Consider the following 24,790-nt stretch of genomic DNA (forward strand, 5'->3'; position numbering starts at 1 on the left):
AACAGTCTTGTGGTAGAGACTGCCAGAGTCTTATGTCCAAACAAGCTCTGCAAGATCTGGTAGAAAACATAAATCATTGGTTCTTACCCTTCTTTTGCTCCCACCTTGCATGCAATGTAGAGAGCCCTGTTGTAAATCATTCTTCACCCAGACATCAAGCTCACAAGGGTGCTCAGCTGGGGAGAGCCCAATCCCACCATGGCCCCCATGGATTTCTCTCTCCTCACCACTGTGGCCTTCTGTTTCTCTGCAGGCTGACGGGGAACGAACCCCTGACCATCCTCCCTCTGACCTCAGAAATGGAGGAAGCTGCCGTCAAAGCCCACTACAAAGTCTGTGACCGCCTGAAGCTGGAGAAGAAGCAGCGCAGGATGTGCCGGCGGGACCCCGGGGTGGCCGAGACCCTGATGGAGGCAATCAGCATGAGCGCACTGGAGTGCCAGTACCAGTTTCGCTTTGAGCGCTGGAACTGCACCCTCGAGGGTCGCTACCGGGCCAGCTTGCTAAAGAGAGGTGAGTGAGGTGGGGGGGGGAATCTTGGCACCCCCTGCACCCATTGGCCTCCATGGCATCTTGCAGGGTGATTATCCTGGCACATCCTTTAGCAGCAGTGGGTGACATGTAGGAGTTAAACACCAAGTCAGGCTCAGCTCATCCATGAAAGTGCACAGCAGGCAAAGGATGTGCTATATGGTGGTAATTTATGTGCTTGCAGTAGTGAAGGAGCCCCTGGCTGCTTCCCACCGCTGGCCATGGCTCCTCTCCTTGGAGGCTGGGGATGTTTGTGCGTGTGTCTGCAGCCAATACCTATGGTTGCTCCACAGTTCTGCTGGAAGTTGAGCCTGCTGCTGGAAGGGAAGGCGTTGAAGTTCCCAAAGCTGTGTCCCTCTTATTTTTTGGCTATTTATTATGTCAACCTTTCAGGAAAGAAGTTGAGAAAATGCCTTGTTAAGGGAAACAAGGCAAAACACACTGTTCTTGGCTCTCATGTTAATGGTGGCAAGGGGACCCCTACCTGCCTTTGCAAAATGTGCAAATGTCTGTATCCTGTTACTGTTCTACTCAGGGAAAAGTTCCCTGAATATAAGCAGTGGGTAATGCCCACGATATTTCCCAGTAGTTGAGGTGGAGATGAGCAGAAACTGGGAGAGAGTACTGAGGAGCAGGTGGTATTTTTATCTCCTTTTTGTGGTACCTCATGTAGTCCAGTTTCCAGCACCCGTCCAGTAAAACCCAGGACTGCAGCTAACATTGCAGCAGAACCATTTTACAGATAGCTTGCCTGTGTTTTGACAGCTTTAGTGACTTCAGAAAGTCCCACACTCAGCGACGGAGCTGTACCAAGAAACCGGGGATCTGATATGCTCAAAGAGAAAAGCAGAGGTGCAAGGCTAATTAGTAAGGAGGAGTAATTCAGAAGCACTAGGGCTTAACTAATGCACTGTCACTGCCGTGGAAACAAGGAAAGTCCTTATGAAACCCAAGAGGTCTAGCCAGAGCTGCAAGACATTTAAAAATATCCCTGCATGCCAGAGGAGTCCCTGGCTGAGTGATGCCTTGGGAAAGCCAAGCACTTTCTCATGCTGACACCTGGAGGCCACAGCTTGTTCCTTCAGATGGGCCTGTCCCCCCCGGCAGCCTTTGGTAAGGGATATTTCATTGCAGCCTGAAGTTGAGCTGCTGTAAAACACCATCCAGAACCAGCTCCCCCCCCACACCTTGTCAGGACCCTGTGTAATAAATGGTAACTCTGAGGCTTGCAGGGCTCTGCCTGCTGTCTCATTCTTCCATGTTTTATGCCCCTGCAACATCGCTGCCCTCCACCGATGCTGTAAATCCTTCAGATGTCGTTCCTGCAGCATAACACGCTGTCCTGTAAATCTTTCTCCTCCTCTCCAGGAGCTGCTGGTTCCTGGTTCAGCATTGCAGCAAGTGATACCCCAGGGCAAAGGGGCGCATGCATCACCCACTAAGACAGTCATTCAAATATGTTGATGTGGGCTTGCTTCCTCTCCTCCAGGAGCATTGTGGCTTTTTAAAGAGGGGGAAAAAAAAGGCAAAGCAGCCCCCACGTTTCACTTAAGTTTCTCCCTCCTCTTTTACACTTGGTTGCCAGAACAGCCTGTCTGCTGGTTTGCAACTTGGGCTGATACAGCCCGTTTCTTAAAATAACGGGGGATTGTTTAAGGGACTTGTTATCCTCTTTGGATACTCGTGAACAATTTTGGAAATGGCTGAAACTGGATAGCTGTGGATGGCAGGCTGTCGATGCACTGGGGTTAGAATGCCTGCATTGATTTAAAGCTCATTATCTTGTTACAGAATATCTTGGTGCAATCAAATAGTGCGTGGCGGAGATGTCTTTAAATCTGGCCAGAGCCAAATGTCACATGGACTTGCTTGAAAGCCGCCTGAGCTGCCTGTGGGCGAGATGATACCCGTGCTGATGGGCACTGGGAATTTGTGAGGCTTTTGGTGATGGAGAGTGGGAGGAGTAGAGCTGAAGCTGATGGGAGACTGATGGAAGAGGAGAACCTGGCAAACAAACCATTTCTCCTGGCTCTCTGTCAAACCTGGTATGCATTGTGGTTGCACAGGACTGACTTTCTGCTGAGATTTCACAACCACTCTGAATTCAGTGCTTCAAACCAGGAGGCCTGCAAACAGCTGGTAGATCCAGGCTATCTACTGAACTACACTGCATCCAGGCTGTTTGCTGCTAGCTGCAATGTCTTGGACATACAAACTCTGAGAAGAGTTCTAGTCCACTGAGGACCTTCTGTTAGCACCTTTCCACTTCATAACACAAGTAGTAGCAGTGACAAGAGCCCAATTCTGTAACTTGGGAGCATCTCTCTAGCTGTGGCATCCCTGACAGGTGTGTGGGCAGTCTGACCCAGGGAGTAACCTAGAAAAGGTTGCACTAGCCTACAAAAGCTGAAAGCTGCTTAGATGTTTTCTACCCAGAGGAGCTTGGTCTGCATACCCGTGAGTGTTTGTTGTGTGAATTAAGCCAAGTATTCTCCCACCACGTCCAGTGAGAATAATTTGTGGTGCTGAAGATGTTTCTAGGGTGCGAGAGGACATGGTCTGACTTCAGGGAGAACACAAAGAGGAAGAAACAAACAAATTTTAATTTCTCGACCCTGACCGCTCTTTGTGGTTATGTGCCCAGTGAGTATGGGGTTGATTTTTTTTAATTTTTTTTTCTGTTGTTGTAACCTTTCTTCCAGTGAAGGAAAGGTTCCTTATCTTCTTTTCCAGGTGAGCAGGTCAGACAATTCCTGCCATGATCTGGTTTGGGTTAGCCCCCTTGGGAGGACCAAAGGTCAGAATTCTGGACTGGATTTTCATCTGGTCTGCTAAGTTCAGCATCACACACCTGGGAGTGCTTTGAGAAGGCAGGCTCTGGGGATGGACCAGGGTAGCACCCCATGAGCTTGCTCAGACTACCATGAACCTCCCAAGGAACAGTTCCAAAAATGACCTGGCAGTGTCTCTGCATGTCCTTGGTTGACACACCAGCTTACAGATATATCCACTACTGTCACCATCCACTTGTGTTATTTTTGAGTGGGGGATTTCTTGAGTCAGATCCAAAGCTGTTCTGGAATTGCATCTCAAATATGCAGTCGTTTACGGCTTCCATAGCCAGAGAATGAGGAGCTATAAATACTGGCATGTTTGCTTTTTATTTCTGTCTTTTATAATTTGGATCAAAATCATGGGTCTCTCTGGGCCTCAGTTTACCTGTTGGGTGAGTGGATGCTAATGTATCCTTAACAGGTGAGCATGGAATTGTAGAAAAAAGATAAAATGGTTGTACATGAAAGGTCTGAGGTGATGTGTTAGGTAACAAGTTGGCTACTGCATGCTTCCCAGCCCTCAGGTGCCTTTTGGTAACAACTTTGTTGTACTGCAATAGGAACCAGTGATTTATTTTTGTGGGAAAGAGCAAGGAGTGCTCATGATTTCTACCCCAGCCAACAATCAGACTGGAAGTCTGTGCTGGGTTCCTGCTATTTGATGTTCTCTTGTTAGCAGTATTGCTGTACCACAGTGATGGTAACGCCATGGCCTGTCCAACTTTTGCTCACTTCTTTTTGTTTTCCTGCAGAGACTGTCTGCATTGGACAGCTGCAGAGCTGGCCGTTTTATTTGCATTCTTAAATCTTAGCTCATGCCACCTCTGTCCATCATTCTTTGCTCTCTACTGTGTCCTGTCCACCATCAGTGATGCACATAGAGCTTGGCATGCTTTGACATCACCCAAACTCTTCTCATGATGGCTTTTGCCTTATTTTCCTCTTTTATTAATCTTTGCTCCAGCTGCGATTAAAACTGCTTCCTCCTGTCTCTTGCAGGTTTTAAGGAGACTGCCTTCTTGTATGCCATCTCCTCTGCGGGGCTGACGCACGCCATGGCCAAGGCTTGCAGCGCGGGGCGGATGGAGCGTTGCACCTGTGACGAGGCCCCTGACCTGGAGAACCGTGAGGCTTGGCAGTGGGGTGGCTGCGGGGACAACCTGAAATACAGCAACAAGTTCGTCAAGGAGTTCCTTGGGAGGAAGCCCAACAAGGACCTGCGGGCCAGGGTGGACTTCCACAATAACCTCGTGGGCATGAAGGTGCGTTGCAGGCTGCGCGGTGGGAGCGCGCGCTGTTGTGGGGGTGATAAGGTGCTGCACTTGGGTGTGGAAACTGGGGTGTTAAGTGCAAAATGCATGGAGTGATCCTTCTGCTGGAGGAGTGAAATTCTCCAATATCTTTATCAGTGGTCTGGACAAGGGCATCAAGTGCACCCTCAGTCAGTTTGCAGATGACACCAAGCTGGGTAGGATGGTTCATCTGCCTGAGGGCAGGAAGGCTCTACAAAGGGATCTGGACAGGCTGGATCAGTGGGCCAAGGACACTATATGAAGTACAGCAGGGCCAAGTGCCAGGTCCTGCGCTTGGGCCACAACACCGTGGAATGGTACAGGCTTGGGGACAAGGGGCTGAAAAGCTTCCTGGTAGAAGAGGGGCATTGCTTGTCAACGGCTGGATATTAGCTGGCCATGTGCCCAGGACACTGATGGCATCCCAGCTTGTATCGGGAACAGTGTGGGCAGCAGGACCAGGGCAGGGATCGTCCCCCTCTACTGGGCACTGGTGAGGCTGCACCTCCAATACTGGGGTCAGTTCTGGGCCCCTCACTGCAAGAAAGAGGTGCTGGAGCGTGTCCAGAGAAGGAAACAGAGCTGGGGAAGGGTTTGGAGCACAGTTCCTGTGAGGAGCAGCTGATGGAGCTGGGGGGTTCAGCCTGGAGAAGAGGAGGCTCAGGGCAGACCTGATCACTCCTTATGACTATCTGAAAGGAGGATGCTGGGAGGGTGGGGGTGGGTGTCATTGTCTTTTCCCAAGTGAAAAACAATAGGACGAGGGAATGGCCTGAAGTTGCCCCAGTGGAGGTTTAGATTGGATACTGGGGAAAAATTTCTTCCTGGGAAGGGCTGTCAGTCATTGGAAGGGTCTGCACAGGGAGGTGGTGGAGTCACCATCCTGTGAGGAATTTAAGAAACGTGTGGACACAGCACTTAGGGACATGGGTTAGTGGTGGATTTAGCAGTGTTGGGTTTAACAGTTGGACTTAATAATCTTAAAGGTCCTTTCCAATCTAAATTATTCTATTCTGAGATTCCATTTGTCTTAGTTATGGGACTATGCCCTGATTTTGTCACTGTGCTTTAAGAATTGTGCAGAACTGTTGGAGGGAAACCGGAGGAGAGGAACAGGACTGTTCAGGTCTAGAAAACACAAGGTGAGGATAAAGGTTGCTGGCTTTCCACAGGGAGGTGAGCATCTTACACTGCAAAAGGATGGAAAGATGGGTTATTCAGTCCTATGTGAGGTAGGACAAGGAGGAAGGGGGATATACTCTGCTGCAAGACAGGTTGAGGGATGCTTTTCTTGCAGTAGTTCAGTAGAGTGTGGACAGTTTAGCATCTCCATAGCCAGTTTTCTTTAAAACTTGCTGAACAAACACTTGATTGGAAACCAGGGTGGAAATATTCCTGTCTGACCTCAGCCCTAGAAGTCCCTTCAGCCTTATTTTCTGGCAGCTTTACACTCTGCCTAGAGCTGTTGGGCTTGTAGCTGAGTGTTTGGGTGTGTATTCCCTTTTTTCCTTCTTTCTTTTCCCGTCCTTATCCTCTCTGCTGGATGACTTTCTGCTCTTTACCTCCTGTTCCTCCCATGCTTCTGCCTTGGGGCCTCCCTGCAGCACTGATGTAAAGGATAAAGTGTCTGTAATTGCTGGGTCATTCTGGCAAGAGAGAGGGAGAAGGAAAGGGACTTTCTACCTTCTCCTGTAATCTGCTTGTCTCTACCTAGCCTAGAGTTGCTTGAACATGAAAATCCCTCGGACTGGCCAGCACAGGTGCCTAGGATCAGTGTTTCATGCGCCAACCTCGAAGGGGGACATACTGTAAGGCTATAAATAGCCTTTGAGCCTTGTTATTGTCAGTGTGATTGGATGGAGGGTTGGGGCTGGGATGGGGGACCTGGGTCTCCAGTTTCCCAGGCAAATGCAGCCCAGCCAGTTGTGCATTCTAGGAATCGCCACGCCAGCTCAGTTGTTCCTGTGTCTATGCATAAAATGCGATTCCTCGCGACAGAGGCGGGGCATCAGAGAATGCCACCAGCGAGTGCTGGCCAGCATAAAGTCTCCCCCTCTCCCCACCACCAGATGCTCCTAGACAACGCTGAGATCAGGGCAAGAAATATCCTGGATTTAGCTGGTGTCTGGCTTTGGCTGACAGCTTTTCTGCCTCTGGATTAAAAGGCTCAATGCCTCTGAACTCCTGTTGCAGCTCTTTGGTGTGTGAAACAGGCTTTGCAGGGTGATGAAATTTTTAATCCTTGTGGTTGGTGGTTGCTGAGGGCCTGTCCCAGCTCTTTGGAGCTGGCTGTGTAGCAGATGGGACTGAAAGTGGAGAAGGTGGTCCATGAAGGCTATGATTTCATGCTGGAGATTCCTGTGAGAGGTCCCAGCTCTCCTCAGTTTCCAGACTCATAACATAGTCTGATCAAAACCTACAAGGCTGTGGCTTTAGGTGCCACTGATGTGTTCTTGTAACTTCAGGAATATCTCCCTTCTAACAGTGGTGGGACTAAACTTGTCCATGTGATTTGACCCTAACTTCCAGTGCTCTCTACCCCAATAGCTGCAGTCAGTATGCCCATATGCCCAAGACCCAGCCTTGGATTTAAGTTAGGTGTCCTTATTTGTCTTCTCTGCTCTACATGCTTAGTGACTTTGAGTTAAACTCCAAGCTGGAGGGAGTAAATGTCCCCTGCCTTCCTGCCCCCTCTTGTCCTGATCCTACTGAGAGTTCCCAAGAAAAGGTGAGATGTCAGGGACTCTCTTACATCCTCTGCTTCCACTTGGCACTGTCAGGCTCTGGTCACTGGCAGTGGTTTCTAAACACGAGTGTAGTATCTGCAGCTAAACAGCTGAGTAACGGTTGTGACAGTTGTCCAGACACTGAGAGCCCTCATGGCAATCCAAGTCAAAGACCTTTGCTGCAGGTCAGTGATCCAGGGTTCCTATTTTTGTCCACCCACACCATGTCTGAGTTGGTATTGCTGGCTGACAACTTTCCTTGCCTATTTGCAGCAGTAGCTGAAATGACTTTCTTGTGTATGCTGAATAATTGTACCTTAGTCTGGTCAAAAGGCAAACCAAGCAGCCCACTGGATTACCTGGCTTCTGAACAAGCCAACTGCTTGTTGAGAAGGAAGCTTTTTAGGAGGATGGTGGTGGTCCAAGATCAGGAGAACTTACATCTGTACAGGCAGGATGCGTGGACATAAGTCACGGGCACAGTATGGTGTCATTAAGAAGATGATCAGAGGTATTTGAGTTAGAAGTGAGGACCCAGGCTGACTCTAATTGCAAGGTCAGAACTTGCAACAGTTGCTTAACAATTCAAAATTTTGAAACTGATCTGAAGTCTGAGCGTTGACCTTCTTGGTGTGGTTGGTGGATTCTGTCTGACATTAGTTACACTTGGGTGTAGATTAATAACAGCTTCAACCTGCCTCTTTCCTCCTGGTCCCACTGCCAGTGCAGTGTTGGAGAAGGATGAGAGTTGCTCAGTAGGGAGTACTAGGTGCCCTCACTGAATTTATTGATGCTTTCCTTGACAAAGGCAGTGGGTTAAATATGAAACTCAATGCTTCCTCCACTCATCCTTCTCTAAAGAAGCTGGGCATCAGCCTGGTACTTTCTGCCTGGTAACTACTGCCTGGTAGACTTTCCAACCATTCGGTAGCAAGAGGTGCTAACCTAGTAGCTATGATGGCCTGAAACCACTTTGGACTAACCTAGTTGGATTATCAGGGCAAGAACTCCTATGCCTTTGTCAATCAAAGGCAATATCAAAGGAGTGCAGATAGCATTTATCTGTGCCATTTTGGGACTGAGCAATTTTGAACTGGAGTGATCATTATATAATGAAGATACTTTTATGGCCTCTCGTGTTAAATGTCCCTGGGAGTTTCAAAAAGATGATTATGGACATTTTGAACAGGAGCTAAGATGCAGACTGAATGCTCTTCCCCAGGTTATGCAGCAAGCTAATGATGGAGCAGGAGACTGAAGCCAGTCCTCTCGAATTCCTACTTGTTGTCGTGTTTTACCTCTAACCAAACTGCAGAATTTATTAACTGAAGCCATATATGCATGAACTGAAACCCTTACTGCATTACAGGCTGCTTTGGGTTGGGATAGGGAATGGACAAAAATACTTTCTTTTCCAGTACTTTGTTTTGCTACTGGGGCTTGCTGCTCTGCCTGCTTATGTTGGTGTACTTAGAGTGTGTGTATGGAGGTACATGTGTGTGTTTGCTGAGGGAATGGAGGAATATCTATTAAAGATGTAGCACAAGCTTGGTGGTCTTTCACTGATTCTTAGCAACATATAATCCTTCCCATCTAATTACTCGCAACCATGGCAAAATGTATAAGTAGTTTCTTGTGACCCAGCAAAAAAATGACCGGTGCTAAATTACTGGATTTGGCAACAAATGCTATACCCTTCTGGTCAACACAACATTTTCTCCATGGTGTCACACTAAAAAACAATCTGCGTATTTCTGTGAGGGTGACATTATCCTATCCCGCCTGGTTTTAGTGTCTCTTGGTAGATGTTCTCATTTAATTATTACTTTACTTCTGCTTCCTACAACCTTGATGGGCTGACTGTAACTTTGCTGCCACCAGTGAAATAATCACTGAACATGTTGTGCCCGTGATGGCTCACGAAGTTATATGATATGACCTCAATCGCTAATGAAAGGGTGAGCTTGTCTAGCGTGAGGATGAGGTAATTAGACCAGGACTTCTCCAGCCTTCTCTTTATTGAAAAGTAGGAGCTCTGAATAGACCACTTATTAAAAAAGCAATTTCCCTTCCTTTGCTAAATCTACTCTCACCCATTCAGCTATTCTTTCAGAAGGGGTCTTGGGTGGAGAGGGTGTGTGTTGGGGGGATGTGTATGTGTCAATGGGATGGGGGGGGTGAGTGGTGAGAAGTCAACTGTATTACAGCTCCGTTGCCAGCAATGAAGTTTCTTGGTTATATTAAATGAAGCACAGGGAACCTTGCTAAAGCTCTCCTCTCTATATCCTCCCCCTTTTCTCCCCCTTGTACACACAAGTGCAGCACTCTTTTGTAAGCCATTAATGAAAAGTCGGAATATTAGAGCACTCAATTAGTTCCACTGGGCTTGAGTAAGTGATGTTTTAATTAAATTTGCCCAGTTTCTCAGCAAAGTATCATTAAACATGACTTTCCAACTCCCTCTCTGGAGCGTTGCTAAGTTTCTTAATCCCAGGAGTGCTGACCTCTTCCAGAGGTATGTCTGGTCAAGCATGTCTTACAGATCCAAGGGGCACTATTAAAGGGGGTTGCTGTTACCCAAGAACAAAAAAATTGTCATGTTCTCATTCCCTCTTCCCTTTATCCTCCCAGAAGGAGGAACACAAGCAAGCCTTTGCCTTCAGAACCCTAAGTCAGGGGTAAAACCACAGTTTCCCTGAGAGCCAAGAGTGTTTAGTGCAAAACTATGGAAGGGAAGAAATGGAGAACAAAACTTTTCCTCTTCAAAAGGTCTCTCTTTAGGCAATGTCCACTTTGAAACGGACTCCCTTCATGAGGCTTCCTTAATTGTTTTTGCACAACATCAACCCATGTACTTGGTCTGCGTAGACCGCATGCACATTGCTGAAGGATCCTTATCACCCTTGTTGCTGTAGGGTTCAAGTCCAGACCCCTTCTGAGACATGTTTTATGCCTGCATTTCTGAAACCATATGGGATGCTCTGGAGAGGATAGTAGGAGCTGCATGGACTTTTCTTTGCTGTTGCCTTGCTTGTTTTGGAAGTCCATGCAAGGAATGGCTTTTTCCCTTAGGTGATGCTGGCAAGGATCTATCTGAAGGGCTGAGCATGCCTCCTGTGCTGGAGACAGACTCCATATCAGGTAGATGTTTGCCCAGCTATCATCTGTCTGAGGAACTTCACGAGCTATCACATAACATGTTATCAGAGCATACCACACTCTTCATTTCTGTATCTCTATTTTACAGAGGGGAAATTGAGACCCAGAAAGATTAAGTGACTTACTAAAGGTCACACACAGGCGCAGCGAAGCACCCTGATCTCCTGTTGCAGAGGCTGTGTTTACAAGCACTGCCCATCCAGTCTCATATGGTTCCTACTAGCAAACATGATTCACGTCAAACTCAAGGGTCTGTCGAACAATGCAAGCTTGAATACCAATCCTTCACTTTTTCTGCACCCTCAAAAAGTGTTACAATTGCTCTTTTTGATGAAACAAATGAATATGAACTTACTGATATAGCTGGTGCGTGAACAACCACCAAGAAAGTCAATGCATCCTCTTGGTAATTTCTTTAGGGGGGTGTTGGCAGTGTGAAATCTGGCATCACACTTTTACCAAGGTACAAATCAAACCCACCACATACCTACCTCTCTGAAGGTACTTCACAATTTTGCATGCAGAGATTTGTTTGCAGGGCCTTCACTGGTATTAATTGCTTCAGGGTATGACAGGTAGGAATGCATCAGCATGCTCTCTGGATTGTCCCTCCTTCTTTTAGGTTGAGATTGGCTAAGCCAAAGTATTTCTAGGGCCTGGAAATCAACACTTTGGAAAAAATTGCTGTGTCCCATAAGTAAATGCAGTTAGCCATTTATGTAGAGCTTTCTTAGCAGGTGAAGTGCACTAGGAATACTGAAGGGGAAAAATGCTTTTGAAGTTCTCAATTTGAAGTGCTACTCTACATTTAAATGCTTGTATTTTAATGTGTATTTCACTAAAATGAGTGTTCATAATTCTAAAGAAGAGTAGTAGAAAGGGAAAACTGTTGTAAAAATGGTCTGACAACAGGTGCAAAAAAGGGGCATTTTTAACGAGATAGGAGGAAAAAAAACTTCTAACAATCTGTGAAACTTTGGTAATTTAACCAATGGCAATGGCCAGTGTTAAGGCACAAGTCTGGTCTTCCAGTTGTTTGAGCACTGTGAAGAAATGGGGACTGTGGCTGCTGTCCAAATGAACCTTAATGCTTGAGCTGAGAGAATAACTAAGCCTGTTTAAATTGAAGGAGGATATGTATATAGAGGATGGAAGAGATTTGATTTGTAAAGCAGCATCCCAAATCCCTTTCTGAAGTAAGACAAGATGAGGGCAAGCTTTTTCCTAGATGAGCTGACTCTAAGAAGGTTCATCTGCTCCCTCCTCTCCCCCAAACCATAGCGAATGGTTTGAAGCCTCGGAGCCGCAGACCAGCCATGACGACAGCGGAGCTATAACAGAGGAATTCCCACGGCTGCGCGTCCGCTTCGGACTGCTGCTGCCCAGACAAGAGTTGTCTGAAAAACCACCGCCAGAGCCCCGTGACCCAGCTGGGAATGAATGGGAATCTGTCCTCGGTGTTTCAGCTAAAACACTGAGAAATTGTGTGTTGCAGCATGTCTGAGACTGATCATTACGGGGGCACTTAGTCTGAGCTTCGTAGCAAACCATTGTTGTGAGGAAGGATTACATGTTGCATAGCAATGCTCTGCTGTGATCCCTTTTCCCTGTGGCTCTTGTAAAGCCATTTGGGCAGGCGGTCCTGCAGTGCTATCTAATTTCCTCTTAGCAGCAAGCACCGATAAAGACAGTTCAGTCTTGCTCTATTATAACTGTTTTCTCATTGTGCTTTTGTCAGTATTTGATATTCTCACGACAAGTTCAATGGGAGTTTGTGTTCTGAAGTCAAACAAACTAATTTGCTCGAAGAGCTTTATTTTCATCACAAACTTCTCTCCGTTTGTGAAACTACAGGACCAGGTGGTTGTACAGAGGAGAGTGGGAGGACATAATTTCAATGTGTGATGCTATCCCTGATCCACTGATTGTTCAACTTTGCTTTCATGGTAGAAGCTCTGTACAGCATGTAACACAACAAGATTTCGAATGCACAGTTATGTTGTTACTCCTGAGTTACCACGGCTCTGATGTGTGGTAGCTGTGGTGTTTAGCCCATGGGGAGCGTGAAAAGTTTTGTGCTTTAGATGTGAAGCAAAATGTATTAGTTTAAATCTGTGATGAGATAGAAGCGTGCATGTGGTGACTTCCCATGGTGCAGGTGATGGATGATTGTTAAATAAGAGGTGAGGACATGTTTGTTCAAGAGAGGTTCAAGTTGACGTAGGATGGAGGCAGATGAGGCTCTGAACTATGTGATGTGTCTTAAAAAGAAAATAGGACCTACTTATGGTTGTTGAAATAAGCTTGTCTTAAAGCCTAATTCTGTCTGGACTTTTTTGATAGTAAAATTGAAGTTATTCTAGTCTGAAAGTCCTTTCAGGTTTCAAAGTGTGATCTAGACATTTACTCATTTGTCTCAGGGTGCAGCCAGAAAAGGTTTCTCCCACGCTGCTCCAAGCAACCTGCTGACTTGGATAAGTCTAGTTCTGCTTCCTGGAGGAATGAGGTGGATTTGTGTGTCTGTGATAGGAGCCCACAACAAGAGGAGGAAGGTCTATGTGGAAGCTGGGGAACAGGATGGGAAACAGAAAGGCTTTGCCAAGATTCATTTTGGCTCATGGGTGGTTAGGGGCCTGCAGGCAGCAGTTCTCCATCACGCATCGCCTTGAGTAGCTCCATCATGACTGACAGCAGCAGGGGAGGCTGGCTGGGGAAGAAATTTTTCTAGGCTTTTCACTATATCTGCTTTATAACATTCTTGAGTGCTTTCTGGTCCTTCAAGGAGAACGTTTATGGGGCAATTGGGATGCACCACACATGCACAGTGGCCATATGAAGACCCACATGCAGGATTTCACAAACTGGTGCATTCATGAGAATGGGGACAATGGAAACCTTTTATGTTTTGGTCCACTGGTGCATGACATCTGAGCTGTCCTAGCCCCTGCTTAACAAGAAGCTAGAAGTGGGATCAGGGGGAAAAAAAAAAAAAAAAACAGACTGGGATTCGTTATGGGATTTGTTCATCACTGTTTGAGCCCAGACAAGGAGAGTAGGAATCATCTACCTAAATATATGCATTTAGTACCCTTTGAGAGACTTTTATGCTCCTGGAAGGGCAGCTGGTGGTGAAGAGCAATGTTTTACAGTACTTCAAATAATGCTAGATGCTGATATTTAGACACCTGAATTAATTCCAGAAGGTGGGATTCTGCTTACAGGTTAAGATATTTAAACTGAGGTGTCACTGCATGAGCTGGATTCCTAAGCTCCTGTTAGTGAGTAAAGATGTGGTCAGCACAGTCGGTTGAGCCTGGAGAGCTGTTCAGCAGAGCATGTGCAGGTGTCTGCTTCACTGCAGGATCCTCTGTCTGCTTTGGCTCCACTGAGTCAGATGGGAGTTTAGAGGTGTTTCTTAAATGGAGGCATTTAGACTCAAATGTCTGCCTCAGTGAGGTCAATCCTGGCTGGGTGGTGCGATTCAAGTGCCTAAACCTACATGCTTAGTCCTGACTGAAGGTCTGCTGCGATCTGCTAGCTGCTAATCCATCAAGACCTGGATTTCCAACACGTGTCTGCCATGTCTAACACCTCTGTGTGAATGCCTTGGATATACTGCACCTGCAATCTCAGCTCTCCCACTGAGTTCTGGAGAGGTGGCTCCTGACGGGAACAGCCCTGTGTCCAGGTTCCCTTCCTGCATTTCATGACCATGCCTCGTTCAACTAGCTCTAAATCCAGCCAAGCCTGTGCACAGGAGCGTGTCCACCAGCTGAGCCGATTGCTGTTGGTTTCTTGCTTTCCCATCTCCTGTACAATGGTGGCCGCCTCCTTTTCCAGGTGGAGCAGATGCGAGTGGGTTGGGGATGGTGGAAGCGTTGAGAAAAGCCTGAACTGATGAATGACTGCAGTGTGCAGCCCTTCTGCAAGTATCTCAGCAATTTTGCCCAGTCTGCTGATGGTCTGGGCGTGAAATCAGGTATAGGAGCTTTGTTTCACATGAACTCAGCTCTCGCTTCTGGAGAACCAGTGAAATGTGACTTTACATAAGTGACAGCATGGGTGAGGGTATTTTTTTTGGCGGTGTTTTTTTTTTCTCAATGTTGAAACGTGTTTTGTACGCTCTTGTCTTACATTGTGGGATTTCTTGCAGAGTTGGCTAGACGCTGTTGGCTGGGCGCTTGGCCACGCAAAGCGTGACAGCCCCTACCCAAGCCGGCCCAGCTCAGTACTATAAGCAGTAACACATCTCTCTCTGTAACCCGTCACTTGTTTGAATGCTACTGTGTATTATTGGATTGCATTTGAAAAGGTCTTGGCTGTTGCAGGAATGAAGTGTGACCATTGGCCAGGCTTTGCTGAAGGCCGTATTATGCAGAGTGTCTTTCTAAAAATGTCTCTGTAATATCAGGATTGGGCCAGACCCCAATTCTGAGTCCATGACCTATTGCACATTTGCACATGGTGCTCAGCAGGACTCCTGCAGCCAAATAATTAAGAACCGGATGGTCAGGAAATGGACCGGAGCCAGTCCTCCGCTGTCAGGAGGCCATAGCATAGGCAGATGCCATAGTGGGCAGAGGGGGAAGATTTTTTTTTTCTTTTTTAGATACCGTAGATGCTCAAAGGAAGGGCACTTTCAGTGGCACCTTGACAGAAGACAGCGCTATAAAACAAACCCTGTTCTAACTTGCTATTTTAAGGGATGGTTACACCTTAACCATTTAAAGTCAAAAGGAAACCTATTTTTGGGGAAGAGGTGGGGAGGGAGAACTATAAACTTCTGTTTATAATCTGTGGACCAAATGCAGGTTATCTGTGACTGTCCAAATAATGTGTCTATTTCCATGTTACCTATGGAGTCATCCCAGGTGTGAATCTGTCCCTGGAGAAGGTGAGGGAGAACATTCAGATGCCATTTATAAGGAGATGGATATGCTTTTGTGCCATGGAGCATCTTTATTGCATCCTTATTTGAAAAGGGTGGATCCTTTGCTTAGCATCAATTTATGGGTATGGGGTCCTTTATAGCACCTGAGAAGCTATTACCACCTTTGTCTCTCTCCAAGGTGAATAACCATAACTGTCTCTTTACTTTCTTCTCTTCCTGATACTGCTTCTCCTTCCCATGCTGCTTTTTCTGTTGAAAATAACCTTCTCTTTCCATCCCATCACTCTTGTATGTGAACACTGTGGTTCCACTGGCTCTGCTCTTCCTTCTGTATTTACGCTTTGGGGTTGGTTAGGAGAGAGCTATTCCCATGAAAGCTATCCCCAAGCAACATCTGGGCACCTCACTATCTGGAGACTGATTTCCTTTTGCTTTGGGAATAAATTAAGCATACATATTGAATTTCTGCTATCTTGTACAATTTATTTTCCTCCTTTAGGGATCTGCGAGATGAGTTTTATTTTTCATTGCAACATCCTCTGCAAGTGTTTGAATTTTAAAATTAAAAAGAAAAATTAAGTAAGTAAGAAAGGATTTGAAAGCAAGCCTTGCCCTTGATAGTTGTAGTCTAGAGGCATAAGCAGGCACAAAGTTTAACAAGAGAGTCCTGGTGTGCAGGGGATAGAATCCACTTCAATTTCCAAGGGCTTAAATGCCTTCTGTTTCTTTCCATATTGAGTTTGAAAATCTTGGTCATAAGTGTTCTGCTCTTTTTGTGGAAAGAATAAAATATACCTTTCCATCATAGTTGAAAAAACCTTATAGAAGGTTCTGCCAATACATTATGGAAGCTATGCTAGCCTGGGACTTGAACCTTGCAGCCTGTTCCTCCCTGGATGGTAGCTTGTGTAGACAACATTTAGCAGTCTCTGAATGTCTGTGTAATGCTATTTCCCTTTGGGAGACGGTTCCTGCTGTCCAGACGCATGTTCAGGAGCATGTCCCACCCCACCTGTGTGTTTGTGTGTGTCACAGCAGCGCCCTCTCTCTTCTCTCCTTCCAAATAAACCAACTCCCTCCATGTTTGTTATGTCTTACCTCCCTGTTCTTATTAAAACATGTAAGTAGGTACCAAAATAGGTATTAATCCCTTAGCTGTATCACAGCTTCAGACCTCTACCTATGTAGATGCATGCAGGCAACTGACACCCTTTGTACAATTTACTGGTAGGTTTAACTAACCAATAAAGCAATATTCTGGCAGGTAAATATCATATTTATGGTAACAGGACCCTTCTAAAACAAGTATTTCCTGTAGGGTGTGTTTTCTGTCCTCTTCCAATGGATAGTTTTTGTGTTGCCATCAACTGTGTGTTCCAGAAGTGTCTTCTAGCATTTTTTTTTTCCCTCTGTGCCTTGATTTCTTCCCCCATAACTGATTTTCTTCTGGGGCTGTGTGTGTCTGCAGGTCATCAAAGCTGGAGTGGAGACAACCTGTAAATGCCACGGTGTATCTGGATCCTGTACTGTCCGAACATGCTGGAGGCAGCTCTCTCCATTCCACGAAATAGGGAAGCAGCTGAAGCAAAAGTATGAGACATCGCTCAAAGTGGGCAGCACTACCAACGAAGCCACGGGGGAAGGAGACATCTCCCCACCCAAGAAGTCCATCCCTGGTCACAGTGATCAAATCCCAAGGACTACGGATCTTGTCTACATTGACGATTCTCCAAGCTTCTGTATGATGAGTAGATACTCGCCTGGGACTTCGGGAAGGAAGTGTTACAAAGACAAGAACTGTGACAGCATCTGCTGTGGGCGAGGGCACAATACGCAGAGCCGGGTGGTCACCCGTCCGTGCCAGTGCCAGGTCCGTTGGTGCTGCTATGTGGAATGCAAGCAATGCACCCAGAGAGAAGAGGTTTACACCTGCAAAGACTGACACGTCCTCTGCTTGATGGCAACCCTCGGTGATGGGCGATCTCTGAGAACTACATATGGAGACAAACAGGGTTTGATTGACCTTCTGGGATCGGAAAGCTATGTTGAGACATAAGCACTTTGTCGGGTACAGGTGACCCAGCTGTGTTGCTGTTTTGGGTTTTTGTTGTTGTTGTTGTTTTTGTTTTCCTGTAGACTGAATTTTAATGAGGTCCAACCATGTGGAAATAAGTGCCTGTCACACTGGGGTTAGACACCAGTTGACCTTCACCTTAGTCATCCACGCAGTTTGACGGATCATTCATCCTTGGAACATCTTGATTGTTTCACCAATCCTCCATGAACTCCTGGGCTAATATATTCTCTTTGGCATAAATAACTTTATTCCTGAAGCTTACCCAACTCTTTAGAGAGCTAAGTAGGTAGGAAAGAAAGATCCTTCTGCTTTGAATGTGATGGTATGAGAAGTGGTCAGGTTTTTTCCCTCTTGTAGAACTGGAGAGAAGTGTGTAGGGTATGCAGAACAGCCCAGATGGTTCCTGCAGTGGAGTTTCTGCACATTGAGCAAACAAGGCTCTGACAGAGACCCACTGGGAGGGTAAGCTTTTTAATGACAGCTCTGAATCCACCTGCTTTGATCACCAAATACAGCTCAAAAAAAGTTGGGTCCACCATCTTGCAGGCAGAAATATAACCAAGAAAGAGGTTGGGAAGACAGTAGAAAACCAGATGTGCCTGTCCTCTTCAGTCCAATCACGTGTTCTTTTATTTTTTTTTTAAGAACAATTTCTTTAAATGCAGTTTCTTTAGCACTATCACTCTTTTTTTTTTTTAACACACTAGATACTTTTGTTTTATTTTCACTTTGTGCATGATTTATTTTTCTCTCCTCTTCCCACCTCCTGCTGATTGAATTCACCCTGTGGTAACTGCTTCAGAAATCTGAACTGGAACATTTTAGTCTTATGCCAGTTGAATTTGGATGGGTGTTTCTGAGTAGGACAAGAGAAATTCCAGAGCATCTTGGAACGAGATGCTGTCTTGCATTGTATAGCAGCCATTTTGGACTGGATCAGACCTCTGGAGGAGTTGACTTTTCTTTTACTAGGTCGTCATTCCATTTACTCTAAACCATGACAGTGGTACATGACACAAACTGTATGTAAACCCTATGACCTTAAGATTCTTTTTTTAACCACTAGATCAAGAACTGTATTTTAAAAATACAACTGCTAAATGGTAACCAACTATTGGATTTGGAACAACCAAGAGAAGAAGAGATAAATTATCAAGTGGTCAGAGAAGCCAAAAATTGACTGCAATGGTAGATCGCTCTGATGCTGTGAAATAGATGAGAACCTTCAGCATTTTGTTTTCCCTTTGAAGAGGATACTTATAATCCAGGACTCCATGCACCAATATCCTTCAGTCACATAAAAAATGGTTTGGAAGCAGCCAGTGAATGCCTCAACGAAGCTTTCTAAGGAAACACTGGAGAGCACGGGGCATTTTATTTTTCGTAGCAGTTTTTGATTTGTCCAGTAGTAGCAATTTCCACCAATTTTCTAGAAGCCAGTGATCTGGCTTTCAAAAGGGGAAAGCTGGCTGGAGTTTTTCAAGCAGCAGTAGATGTTAGGCAAGTAAAGAGAGAAGAGTTTTCCAGGCTCAACCATTATTTTTCAAAGTGTTTTTTCTTTTGTTTTTGTAGATTTTTTTTTTTAACATTTCCCCAGCCCCCAAAATAGTAGCCACTAATATTTAAGCTGTTCATGTGCATCTACTGGGAGGAGAACAGATATTTTGGGGTTTTTTTCCCTTGGTAACAAATACCTGCAGTCCAGCCTGGCTTGTTGGCCTCTTGAGGTGGGGGCATGGGGAGGGACAGGATGTCACTGTTAATAGCGCTATGGCCCTACAAAGTGAAGCATACTGTCCCTTTTTTTGATGTTTGCTTATTTGCTGTACAATTCTGGAGGTTGAGGTAGTGCTGGAAAAGGAGGAATCCAGACATGGCGTTTGTCCCTTGCACCAGGGCAAATGCATGGTGGTGCGTTCCATGTAGGAAGTTTGCAGGAAGGTCTCACGGCTTCTGGGAGAGGCACCGCTTCAAAAGTCACCCACGAGCAGTTTATCTAATGGTTTTAAAAATAAACTGACTAGAAACCTATTATTGAGTGTGTGTATATATATACACACATGCTGACACGTAAATATATATATAAATATTGAACGAACATTTATTTATTGTAAAGCCCTTCAGAAGGACCTTCTTATGGTTTCAATGTGGTATTATGTTAAATTCTCTTTCTCCCTCTGTCTCTCTCTCTCACACATATGTGCAAAGTAGCTGTTACGTTTTTGTGTGTGTGCTAGAATAGCTCTTCCCCTCCAAATAAGTCCAGATCCAAACCTGCTCAAAACATGAGGATTTTTGGGTCTGAATTACTATTTCTGGCCCCATTTAAAAAAAAAATAATTGGAGAATGGGACGCAATGTATGTGCATTATTATTGTTATTAATATTATTATTGTTTATATTTAAACTATGGGCCTCATTTCCTCCTTTTCACTGGTGTCTCTGTCTCCGTTGACCTCGCTGGAGTAACTCTACATTGCACTGGTGTGAGAGGAGAATGAGTCCCTAGATGCAGAAGAGAGGGCGGTGTTGGCATTGACATCATTGCAGAGAAGATGCCTGGGTCAGATGGGAGTAGGGTAGCTTGGTGTGTTTGGCAGTGGGGGGAGAGAGAGAGATGGGTGGGCAATAAGGCAGACTGTCAAAGCTTGACTAGAAGAAAGAGGCAAAGAGTGAATGAACTACTGAGTGAAAGAGCTCTTCTGTGTATTATAACTCACGCACTGAAGCCTGGATGCTTTCTGTAAGTATTTAAAAAAAAAAGAAAAAACAAACAAAAAAAACCCACCACAAAAAACAAATTGTATTTATGTTAATGTGGATATATTACTTTCCTGTTATATATTGTAAATAGCAAGGTTTATTCTCCTGTGGTTAAAAAAAATATAAATAATTAAATAGTAGCGAGGCACATGTGTTAAATGTATAGGCAGTGTATAAAATATACTAACACTCTGAAATCAGGAGAACTTGACTTCTTGGCCTTTTGACCTAGGGTGGTAAAACATATGTGGGTTATTTTTATTCTTACGCCTGCACCATATTGAGTGTGTGCTGGGGGTTTAGTTCCAGCATTTTCTGATGTTTGCCTTATCTTTGAAGAAAGAATGGGGAGGAGAGCCTCATTTTGGAAAAATCCAGTGGAGATTGAGTAGGATGAAAGAAGTTGTAGCTGGTAGAAAAGATGACAAACCCTCTCAAAAACCCCCTCAAATGCTTGACCTGGGTTTTCTGCTGGGGATAGGTGTATGCTGGAATTAACCCATGGAGCAGGAGCTTCTGCTTGTGCTACTCCATACATGAGTTAAGAAAACCCTAGATAAGAGACCCTGAAGTACTCTATAAAACATTGGGTAGTGTCCTGTAAAACCATTTTTGTTCCAGCTGTATGAAACTGGATTTTTCCAGAGAGGCTGCTTCTACCACCACATCATTGGATCTCCAGTGCAATTCAATGAAATTGCTTGGTTTTGTAAAACTACTACAAGAGTGGATTTGGGTCCTTGAATCTTTCATAGTGTCAATTCATATAAAAAAAAAAGGTGCAAAGCAACTTTTTCCTTTTTTCTTACCCCCATAGAAAGATTTTTTTTTTTTGCAGCAGATGTAACTGGAGAAGGATGGATGGGTGTCGGGGAGGTCTCTGGTTTCTGATCCCCTTTCACCCCCTGTCCCCCCAGAAGTGTCAAAATGTTGGTTCTCCTAAGCTCATCCAGCAGACTTGCGAGATTAGTTTTGGGGTGGGGGGGTGCAACCATTATTTATATAACTTTTTTATTAATTTTTTTAAAAGAGAAGTTAGCTGATGGAAGAATATTTTTATTGAATAGTGCATTTAGTTATGTCAGAAATATAAAAAAATATATATAATATTTTTGTAAACAAGGCAAACTGAAAATGTTTGCTGTTTTATATTAGAATTTTCTATTAAAAGAAATAAAAACCCACACAAATAATTGTTGCACCCGTCATCTGTTGTTTAACAAGCTTCTATTCTGTGTGACTGACTCATATACGCCGGATGTGGAGACATGCAAAACAAGTCCTAAACATTACATCCTCATTGTCTTCCAGCTCTCAAAAGGCTAGTTGGTGAAACAAGCAGTTTTTAATGTAAGGGGCTTTTAACTTTTTTTTTTTTTTTTGTTCCTGACACTAAAAATGACTTAGGAAGAATCAGTGGCTTGGAACCAAAATACAAAACCTACCCTGAAACCTCAAGCTTACCCCTTTTTGTTGTGCATCCTGGTTTTGAGATGTCTCTGGATGGTGGAAATCCAAAATGTATTTAATATAACTAGGTATTTGCCATTCATCTCAGTTGGCCAGGGAAGAATGACTATTAAAAAGGTGGTTGAGGGGAATTAAAAAAAAAAATCTGAGTATGTGGGAAGTTTAAATGAAGTGGACCAAATTCTGGGCTTGACCTAATGGAAGCAATTTTCATCTATTTGAATGGGGCACTGTAAAACTGTGGAGCTGGGAACTTGGTCTGCTTTGGTTCAGGAAGCCTGTTGCTCACCTTTGGAAGCAGAGGGTGAGTTATGGACCATCTGTTTTTAAAAGAGGTTTTGGAGACCTGAGCAGGGGTGAAATAATTTCTGATTTTTAAATTTTTTTTCCGTGGTCGGCCAGCTTGTACACATCTGCCTTCCTTCAGCCCAGGTCTTGAGTTTCTTTGTTAAGCGTTTTTCAGCTGCCCTATTTTAGCCAACACATGAGGAGAAATAAGGTTGGTTTAGCTGTAGTGGGGTTGGATGAGAACCCAGATGAAGGGACAGATTTCTCAAGGGTACTTTCATGGAGTAGATGCTGCTTAAGGTAATTTTCTGGTGGATTATAGTGCCTGTGAAAAATTCCTCAGTTGATGTTGCAGTAAAATTAGGTCTGTTCTGTACTCAATAAAACAGGTGCAGCAAAGCTCTTCATTCCCTGTTTATTCAGCTCTGTGCACATCTGTTGGGTTGAGTCTGGCTGCCGTGGTCAGCTCATCCTGGCTTTCAGTTTTCGGGATGCTAACTAGGTGATGACTCTTGGAGAGCAACGTTTTCTTGTAAGAGAAATAGTGCCTTTTATGACCATTACTGTCCATGTAACTTGAAGGAGGCTCAGTATGGCACAGTATAAGTCCTGTAGAGATCTGGCTGTTGCTAAAGCAGGCAAGCTTAGGGCCACTGATATTGCCATTGAATAGCTTTTAAATCCACTTTTCACTGATGAAACTTGGATTTGACCAAGCTATTTACAGGTTCCTGCATACCCCAGGCTACAGAATATATCTGAACAAATAAAGGGGATTCTTTATTATTTGTGGGTGTGTAGGATGAGCAGATGGATATTGTAAGCACAATTTAGCTCTGACGTCATTGTAGGCTTCCTGTAACTACACTTCCTCAGGGGAAGGGAGTGAGTGGGGTGTATGTTAAGACCATAAACGATTCAGACACATAAAATTCAGCAGACTATCAGGGGACACATCTGAATGACACATTTTTCTCAGTTGTTGGTGAAAGTTTTCAGCAATGGACAAAACCCTTCTTAGCAGCATTTGCCAAGGTTACCCAAAGGGAAAGGAGATTCCTCCCTCACCCAGTCCTCCCTTTCATCACAGGGTTGCTCAGGAAAGTTGGGAGAGATGCTGACACGCTTGGCATAGTCAGGTATTTTCAAGGGGCCTGGAGTCATCCCCTCTTAGATAAGGAGCCTATGGTCTGCAATAGATGTAGACCCCTCTAGAAGGTGTTTTGGCTCACGTGGAAGTGCCGGTTTCTCCCTGCTGACAAAAGAAGGGGATAAAGACATAGACACCCAGGTTAATAGAGGTGGGGATGAATTCAGGACTAATCAAGGTATGTGTGGGTAAACCCTGCCAGCTGCCCTAGGGCATGGACCCATCTGAAACAGAGATCACCAAACTAGCACAGGAATTTTCCCTTATTCCACCCCTGTCTCTGACAATATCCTTTGAGGCCTGAATGTAAAGTCTAGGATTTGTTTTGCACACTTGGGATGGCATTTCCTTTCAAAGGGAGGTGGGAATATTAACATGAAGGATTAGTATTTTTCTTTTTTTTTTCCAATGTCTTATGGGAGCCTAAGTTATTTTTCTCTACCTCATATGTACAGCTTGTAGGTATAAATCTGATTCTGAGTGACTGTTGAGAATGTATTTAAGTTATTTAACATCTTTGTATAACAAAAAAAAGCCAGAACAAATGAACAATAAATGTATTTTAAATTATACTTGAAGTGTGCCCCTCTTTCTTCACATCTGTTGAAAAAGGTCTATGTTCAGTGGTTGTGGGAGTCCCTGCGATTGCCTCAGCACTACCCCTGGTCCTGAGACAGCCTGTACCTGTGGCTAACATAAGCCTTGAAAGGCTGTTAAGCCTAGTAGGGGGGCAAGTGTGTTGCCTAGATGAGTAGGATGGTGTATTTGTAGCCTGAGGTCACAGTATGCTTTGGGAGAGGTGAAATGATAATAATTGGTTGGGTGGTGATTGCCTCTCTTTGGTCCCATTGAATTCTTCCCCCTTTGAAAAGCCCCCAGGTTTTCAGGGGTGAGGATGCTCACAACCTTCATAGGAGCAAGTGTCCTCCTTTTCTCTTTGCAGTAATTATGCCTACAGAAAGCAGAGTGAACAGCTCTGGAAACAGGTCCTGAACAAGCCCAGATTTGGCAATAATTAACCCTTGCTGAAGTGAACTCTGAGATCTGTCCATCTCAGATCTTTGAGCTCGCCCTCTGGTCATGACTGAAGTAAAGCTGCAGAAGCTTAAATGTAGCTGTCCTAGTATTACCATGAGCTGAAGAAATACACCATGTCAATTTTGCACAGCGATGAAGGGAGCTGTCTACAGCAAGGCCAAAAAAAAGATTTTCCTGCTCTCCTCCCCAGATCTACTGTCCCAGTGACACAGCTTGCAATGTATGGTCTGATTCAGGGCTATTACTGTGCTCTGGTTTGCACCAGTGTTTCGAGCAATACAACATTAAACAAGCTCAGGACAGCTTTTCATGGGATTAAATTAGTCATCATACTTTGCTGGAGAAGTCATGATACCTTGGCAGAATGTCACTGTCATGATGTGATTGCAAAGTTACTCTAATCAGGTAACTGGCAGGAGCTCAGAATAGAGAGGATGTGGCCAAATTTAGTCTGAATGAATGTCAACAATTAAAAAAATTGTCATTCCAGGCTATGTCCTGACTTCTTTTTCTTCACAATGCCCCTCCTCTGGAGCTTTTTGTTACATAAAATTAATTTCAGCTGAGCTTT

At 44.8% G+C, this 24,790-nt stretch overlaps 1 protein-coding gene across 1 annotated transcript; it reads left to right on the top strand.

Moving 5' to 3' along the window:
- The first annotated feature begins 253 nt into the window (after positions 1 to 253).
- On the top strand, positions 254 to 17,784 carry WNT9A (wingless-type MMTV integration site family, member 9A). The gene is made up of 3 exons (XM_010149278.1): positions 254 to 513; positions 4,365 to 4,627; positions 16,902 to 17,784. Exons 1-3 carry the CDS (start codon positions 300 to 302, stop codon positions 17,373 to 17,375), a joined length of 951 nt encoding a protein of 316 aa, XP_010147580.1. The 5' UTR covers positions 254 to 299; the 3' UTR covers positions 17,376 to 17,784.
- The last annotated feature ends 7,006 nt before the right edge of the window (positions 17,785 to 24,790 follow it).

Source organism: Eurypyga helias, unplaced genomic scaffold, assembly GCF_000690775.1.
Source record: "Eurypyga helias isolate BGI_N326 unplaced genomic scaffold, ASM69077v1 scaffold10273, whole genome shotgun sequence".
Classification (NCBI taxonomy): Eukaryota; Metazoa; Chordata; class Aves; order Eurypygiformes; family Eurypygidae; genus Eurypyga; species Eurypyga helias.

Bases quoted from the DNA above. Each gene is read 5' to 3' on its own strand.
- WNT9A (XM_010149278.1), top strand. From the start codon at position 300: ATGGAGGAAGCTGCCGTCAAAGCCCACTACAAAGTCTGTGACCGCCTG. The intron at 514-4,364 runs GTGAGTGAGGTG...TGTCTCTTGCAG, and splicing joins GGCCAGCTTGCTAAAGAGAG to GTTTTAAGGAGACTGCCTTC. The intron at 4,628-16,901 runs GTGCGTTGCAGG...GTGTGTCTGCAG, and splicing joins ATAACCTCGTGGGCATGAAG to GTCATCAAAGCTGGAGTGGA.